The 8016-nt window shown below is 40.3% G+C and overlaps 1 protein-coding gene across 7 annotated transcripts in view; it reads left to right on the plus strand.

The window, feature by feature from the left end:
* Positions 1–8016, plus strand: part of LOC119827355 (dimethylaniline monooxygenase [N-oxide-forming] 4-like) — a 47176-nt gene that overhangs the window by 31710 nt on the left and 7450 nt on the right. For all 7 annotated transcript variants that reach the window (XM_042056034.1, XM_042056037.1, XM_042056036.1 and 4 more), the window contains 5 exons: positions 878–1017; positions 2356–2544; positions 3516–3678; positions 5717–5859; positions 7749–7936. In XM_042056034.1, coding sequence (XP_041911968.1) covers positions 886–1017; positions 2356–2544; positions 3516–3678; positions 5717–5859; positions 7749–7936 — 815 coding nt within the window. In that variant the 5' untranslated portion in view covers positions 878–885. The remainder of the gene's footprint in view (positions 1–877; positions 1018–2355; positions 2545–3515; positions 3679–5716; positions 5860–7748; positions 7937–8016) is intronic.

The following is an 8016-nucleotide window of genomic DNA, read 5'->3' on the forward strand; positions in this document are numbered from 1 at the left end:
AATGCCATGGTTTCCTTGTATAAATTGCCCACCGCTTCAGTTTCCCCAATTGGTATTTTTGTCTTATTATTTTTCCCTTTTATTGAAAAATAGATTCTTTCCTCATACAAATTTCCTTTTTTATTGTTAATTTATAAGCTCGTTTTACATAGCAAGCATAGAAGTATATTGTGTATTTCAAAATATTTTCTTTAGACTTATTAGCTTTATTTTACTTTTAGAACCTTGTTTATTTTGTTATTTTGTATATATGAGCCTGTTGCCTGCATTTATGTATGTGAAATGTGGGAGACAGGTTCTGGAGGAAGGCAGAAGACTACATTAGATCTTCCAGGACTGGAGTTAAAGGCAGTTGTGAGGCATCCTGTGAGTGCAGGGACGTGAACCCAGGTCCCCTGGAAGAACGAGTATTCTTAACCACTGAGCCATCCCTCTAGGAGAATATTTGGAAAAGCAACATGAGAGTGAAAAGTTCCATTAATACTGAGAGGCTATAGGAGTCCCACTGGGTAAAATGTACTAACTAAACTCAGTAATAAAAACAACAGCTGGGTTTCATTGAGCACTTGCTAGTAACACGTGTACTAATACGAGTCATTTAACCTTCACAAAAACTCTAGTGATTTTCACCATCACCCCCATTCTTGATGAGAAAAGCAAGGTGAGAGCAAGTCCAAGGTCACACAACTAAATAGAGGGAAGACCACTTTTTAAATAAAATGGCCCAATTCCAGAACCTGTCATTTTTAATCAAACTATAATTAAACTTTCACCCCCAGAGTAAATAAGAGTATTTCTAACACTATATAGGTTGAGTCCTCTGTCAAGCATTCTCTTCTGACTCTACCATTCAAAGCTTTCCTTGACCTTCACCCAGAGCATACCATGGTCAAGAAAGTCGCAGTGATCGGAGCTGGCGTGAGTGGCCTCTCCTCTATCAAGTGTTGCTTAGATGAAGACCTGGAACCCACCTGCTTTGAGAGAAGCGATGACTTCGGAGGACTGTGGAAGTTTGCCGTGCGTAGTTCCCATCCTCTTAGCCCAGTAATCATGATCCAGTCACATGCAGTTTCTGCTCACTTGGTGATCCAAACAGGAGGAGCTCACTGCGTCAAGCTAAACGTGTGTGGTGCCATGATAAACCCTGTGTGGGATGTTGTCTGAGATGTAAGGAACCTTAGGAACTGGCAAGGCATAGGCAAGGACCTGGAAAAAGAGTGGAATCTGTTATCAATATAATATCATCATAGTTTGTGATAGTTTCTGGACTTGTACATTCTAAAGGTTGCAGAGTGCCACATCCTGCAAGATGGACAGTCTTGGTGAAGAAGGAGAGGATTATACACTTGTGAAGAGGAAGTTGGAGTAAAGTAGAAGTGCCCCAACTCCCAGACACTGTTCATATCTTATAGAGGGATCATCCATTCAGAATGTATTTATCATGTCGCATGATACAATGGTGCACAAAACAGGCAAGGACCCCCCCACCCTCCACATAGTTGAGAAAGAGAACAGACACAGTAAAGAGGTTCTTGTAATGCAACGAAAGAGGCTCTAAGATTCACATCACCAGTGCTGTGGGCCCCAACAATTAATTACCTTCTGCAAACCCCTGAGTTCCAGAAAGCCTCTAGCAAAAAGGGACAGGGAAAGAAGAAACTTGAGAGGGAAATGGAGATTGACTTCAGACATATGAAGTTCATTGGTGCCTAGAAGATAGATGCTTTTGTTGTTTTGTTTTGTTTTGTCTTTGAGTGATAGAAATCAAGACCAGAGAATGGGCTAAGGAATACAAGAGGAAGCAGAGATTGCCAGCGTATGCTGAGTCTTTTCTGATGTTTGAGATGGGAGGGAGAGAGAAAAGGCTAATAAGGGGGTTGGATTTTGTTCTTAAAATTGGAATCTTTGATATTTTAATGGCAATGGAAAGAATGCAATCAGCAAATATGAACAGAGTGTAATGAGGGAAACTGTGAAGCAGTTCTATAGGGAATGGAAAGGAGAGACATGTCCACCATGATTGGAAGGAGTCACTATGGCAGGTGAAGAAGGAGCAACCAGCCAAGACTGACCATCAGTGGAATCATTTTAGGACAGTTTTGTACTGTGATCAGCTTCTTTGTTTGTGATGGGGCAAAGATACTGCACTTACTCATTCCAGCCCCAATATGGATGCCTTATCAAGACAGCATGGGCACCAAATTCTCGGTTTTCTAGAACTCTTTAAAATTATAAAGTACAATGCTAATTGCTCTGAGCCCCTTTCATCTGTATGACCATGAAGCACCAAGGCAACTGAGGCTCTCTTCCAATGTGTTCCTTCTTTCCTGCATGCTAATTATACCTCCACTACAGGAAACTTCCAATGACGGAATGACCAGAGTCTACAGGTCACTAGTGACAAATGTCTGCAAGGAAATGTCATCTTACAGTGACTTCCCATACCAAGAAGATTACCCCAATTTCATGGACCACAAGAAATTCTGGGAGTATCTCAGGGAATTTGCCGAGCACTTTGACCTCCTGAAATATATCCGGTTTAAGGTAAGATGGCTTGGGTTATGGGAACTTCATGAATGAAAGCTGGCCTAATCGGCAATCTAATGGAAATGAGATGACCAAATAAACTTTTCTTTTATTTTTCTCTTGATAGGAATAAGATAGGTAAATTCCTCTCTGTTCCTTACTCAGATCATTAAAATCCTGAATTTCCTGATTTCTCCTCTGAATGTCAAACTCTCTGTCTTAGGGTTTCTATTGCTGTGAAGAGACACCATGACCATGGCAACTCTTTCAAAGGAAAACATTCCATTGGGACTAGCTTACAGTTTCAGAGGATTTGTCCATTGTCATCACAGTGGACCATGGGGGGACATGGTGGCGTGCAGGCAGACAAGGTGCTGAACATGGAGATGAGAGGTCTACAGTTTGATCCACAGGCCACAGGAGACTATGTGCCATACTGGACAGAGCTTGAGCATAAAACTCTGCCTCCATGGTGACACACTTTCTCCAATAAAGCCCCACCTACTCCACGAAGACCACACCTCCTAATAGTGCCACTCCCTATGGGCCAAGCATTCAAACACAAGTCTGTGTGTCATTCCTTTTCAAACTACCACAGTCGCACTTAGGATAAAACTTAGAATGTTTTCCTGAGAATAAAGTAATGATTCTATTTCAGAAACCCAATGGGAAGAAGTGACGACAACCCTCAACACAGAAAGTGTGGCGGAGGAGAGTTTGCTTTCCTGGCTTTCCCCAACACATCAGCAATTATGACGCATTTCCTTCTCACCAATACAAAGTCCTGTTTTATCCTTTCGATATCTAAGTCCTGATCCACTTAGGAGCACCTTTGCGAACATACACGGTGCTTAATTTATTTAAGAATGAGATAACTGATACATACAAACCTTGTTTATATCATAAGTTACTTTAATCAAAGTAGTAGATGAGTTGATATACCAGTCACAGTGTGAGAGTCAAAGGCACTGTCTGTCTTTTGCTTATAGACTACTGTGCGCAGTGTGACACAACGCCCAGACTTCTCTGAAACCGGCCAGTGGGATGTTGTCACAGAGACAGATGGCAAACAACACAGAGCTGTATTTGATGCTGTCATGGTTTGTACTGGGCAATTCCTGAGCCCACGTTTACCTCCGGAGTCCTTCCCTGGTAAGTCTGTTCTACCTGAGACCATCAATACTCTTTTGGGTTCTTTTAGAGGAAAAATGGCTTGCGCATAATTGAAAATACTTAAGCAGGCTTATAGACAATATCATATTTATTTATATTTACTTAGAAATTACAGGCACAAAATATTTTGAGTGGGAAAAGTCCTGTTTTGTGTATAGTTTTACTATTTATGTACTAATATAAACACTGTGATTGAAGCCTTATCATACATGTCCACTTCAATACAGCGATCAACTAAAACATAACATATCAGATCTGTCATTTTTAAGAAGCTTTAATTTGGAGAGGTCATTTGAATCAGGGCTGGTCTATGATTCAAAACCTTGAAGTAAGAGAATGCAGAAGCCGACAGATAGCTTTAAAAAATACCAGAAGTCAATTTAAATGAATGAATTCACTCTTTAAAATTGCCTGTTATACCTCTCCGATCAGGATTTTGAAATCTCCTTTGAAAACAGTTGGGCACATTCTTTTTAACAGTTTTATAATTGGTAAACCTTTGTCTTTGAGGTCCTAATCAGTTATCTAAAAAGCTGACATCTACTCAAATTCAGATGTGATAAATAAAAATTAGGGAAGTGAGGATTACTAAAATGTAATAAAACTGCTCCTAGTCTGTGCTTTCTTACTGACCCTGGAAGAGATTAGTAAGTAAAGTTTTCTTTTCTTCTGTTATTTTTATATGTGTTTGTGATCACAGAATTTGTAGTGTGGCATACACACGAGTGTACAGGTGCCTGTGTGCAGATGCACAGAGGTGAAAGGAAGATGTTGGGTCTTCTGCTCTATAACTTGCCACCTTTGAAATATCCTTTGAGATAGTGTCTCTCGCTGGCCCTTCTGCTGGGCTGATAACCAGCAAACCCCAGAAAGCATCCTATATTCACCTCCAACAGCACCTGGGTTCCAGGCATGAGTGAGGCCACAATCCATCTTTCTACACAGATGCTAGATCATCATGACTACATAACAAGCACTGTTACTCAATGAGCCATCTTTTGGAAATATTATTTTAAAAAAATCAATCACAAAGAAATGGACTATTCTATCAAAAATATGTATAGGAATTGAGTGAGAATTCAACCCATAATTTTTCAAGATGCAATATTCTAAATACTGTCTTGGTTTAAAATCAGGGATTGAACTCAGATGAATCATCAGGTTTGATGGCTTACTCCCTAACTTACTGCCCCCTCCAATGACTCTTCATCAATATTTTTATATGTTACCTTTTAAAATAATTTATTCCAGGCTATTTTTGTTTTAGCTGTTATAAAGGGAATTATTTTATTCATCTCTATATCAGATCTTTTTATTGATATACAGCAATAATACTGATTTTTGTATGTTGGTTTAGTATCCTACAGTTTTGCTTAATTAATGAGTCTTATGAGAGTTTTGGGGGGATCTATGTCATTTTCTATATATAAAATCATCTTCTGTGCCAACAATGAAAACATCCTTCTTTCCAAACAGAATGTTCTTCTCCCTTCTCTTCCTTTATCGCTCTAGCTAGGAATTCCAGTAGCACACTGATAAGTGGTAATCACAGGCATCTGTGCTCTGCCCCAGACATAAGCGATGCTTTCAACCTTCTCCCCATTTGATATGATATTACCCATGGGCTTATTTTGCACAACCTTTATTATATTCATGTATATTCACAGTGTTCACACCACGGTGTCCATACAGAGCCAGAGGACCACCTGTAAAAGTCTGTTCTCTTCTTCCACCATTTAGTTGCTGGAAATCAAACCCAGATTGTCAGGCTTATCAACAAGCGCCTTCACCCATCGTAAGCCATCTCTCCAGCAGTTATCAGTATTTTTAACAAGGCAGGTTGTAAGAGATCCGTACGTGGGCTCATCAAATTCCCAAAAGACATGTTCTTCACATGTCTTCTTCCTTGAGTAGTGATACAAGCAACGTGTATCTGTCTCTAGGATTTCCCTATCATTATGTACTGCAGAATTATAGCTTAAATATTTCAGGTAACTTCCTCCTTCCATTGCCTCAGGGATCCATAAGTTTAAAGGACAGATCCTACACAGCCAAGAGTACAAGATTCCGGATGCCTTTCAGGGCAAGCGCATCATGGTGGTTGGTCTTGGGAACTCGGGAGCAGACATCGCAGTGGAGCTCAGTAGAATAGCAGCCCAGGTACACTATTTCTCAATCAGTGTCTCTGCCCTTATCAGCATGAACAGTGGCTCAGAGAAGTTCTCAAGCCCATAAACACCTTCCCGATGGGTAAATTATGCTGACATGAGGGAAATGAGGAAAAGACCCAAAGGCACTCTTGGTCTGCCATGTCAGGAGACACACTTTACAGAAGCTGACTGTGTTCAGAGGACTCCAGAAAAACCATGTGAATGCCTAGCCCTGGGTGTTGTTCAAAAGTGTCCTATACTGAGTATGATCAACTGGGCAAGCTGTCACTCAAGTGAAGCTCTCAGTCGCACCCTTTCTCCCTCTTCCCCTCACTTCCTCCCTCTCTCTGTCTCCTTGTCTTCATCTCTGCATCCTGCACATCCACTCTCTGTCCATCTCCCCATAACTGTTACTTTTTTATTGAAATAGGATCTCACTGTGCAACCTTATGAAGTCTTAATTAATTTCTTACTTCAGAATCCCAAACTCTGGGATTACAGACAACCAACACCTAGTCATCATTCTTTTACATGAACCCTCTGTAAGTCTATCAAACTCCATGTTAGAACTCAATGGTAAGGTTGTTTGTCAAATGTTTTTATATTAGGGTTTCTATTTCTGTGAAGAGACACCATGACCACAGCATCTCTTTTTAAATATTTTAAATGTATTTATTATATGTTTAATGCATACACAAGCTAGAAATGTTGATTCAATTTTCTTTTTTAATTTTTATTCATTTTACATACCAACCACATTTACCCCTTTCACCTCTCCTCCTACTCACCGCTATCTCAACCCCCAATTAACCCCATCCACTCTTCCCAATGGGTAAGGACTCCCCCATGGGCAGTAAACAAAGCCTGGCACATTGAGACAGGACTAACACCCTCCTGCCTGCATCAAGGCTGAGCAAGGCATCCCACCATAAAAAATGGGCTCCAAAAAGCCAGCTCATGCACCAGGGATATATCAGGGACCCCTCAAACAGACCAAACTACACAACTGCCTCCCACATAGGTCAGCCCGATGCAAGCACCACATTTGTCGTTCTAGTGTTCCTGAGTTCCCATGAGCTTGGTTTAAGTGTCTCTGTAGATTTCCCCGTCATGATCGTGACCCCCCTTGCTCATATATTCCCTCCTTCCTCTCTTCTACTGGACTCCCAGAGCTTGGCCTGGTGCTAGAAATACTAAACAACGCACAAGTTAGAGATCGAGTTCACATGCATGTATTGTAGGAAAACTATTAGATCTCAAAGAATAAGATTATATTTAATTTGGTTACAATTGCTTTTTTTAAAACCTTTTAATTCTCTATTATTCATATGTTTAAAAAATTTCCAGATCAGAATCTGGAGAGCTAGCCTAGTCACACAAATAAACGCTTGCCACAAAAACATCAGGATCAGAGTTGCATCCTCAGGGACCCCATAAAAGGCCAGCCTGTGTGTACTGCTGGGGAAGCAGATTCCTGGGGATCACTGAACAGACAGCCTCACCTAATATTTGAGCCCCAGTTGCAAGTGAGAGATCTTAACTCAAAAAACAAACAAACAAATGGGTAGATGACTCCTGAGACATGGCACCAGAGGCTCACCTCTGGTCTCTGCACATATACATACACACTCACACATATCTGCACCCATGTAGACCACAAACACACATAGCCAAACAAGCATATGATACCTACAAATATTACAACTATTTCCATAATTCTATAATATATAATGAAGATACTATAAATCAAGTAATGTGTTTAGGGTAATAATAGCAACAATAACATATGGGTCATATGGTCATCTGTGTTAGAAAACCAAAATATAATTGGAAACATATCAAGGAAAAAGCACTTCGAGGTGTTTGATATGTGTTTCTCCTTCTTGTTTTTCTTCCCAGGTGTTTCTCAGCACTAGAAGTGGTGCCTGGGTTATAAGCCGCTCTTCACGTGGTGGCTACCCCTTCAATATGATGCTCACAAGAAGATGTAATAATTTTATTGCAAGCGTTCTGCCTTCCTGTTTTATAAGCTGGGGTAAACAGAAGCAACTTAACCATGAGAATTATGGATTAAGCATTGCAAAAGGGTACTTAAGCTTTTATTTATTTGGAAAACTTCAGTTCGTTTTCACCAATTTTACTAATATATACAAAGTTCACATCAGTG

This window comes from Arvicola amphibius, chromosome 12 (genome assembly GCF_903992535.2).
Source record: "Arvicola amphibius chromosome 12, mArvAmp1.2, whole genome shotgun sequence".
NCBI lineage: Eukaryota > Metazoa > Chordata > Mammalia > Rodentia > Cricetidae > Arvicola > Arvicola amphibius.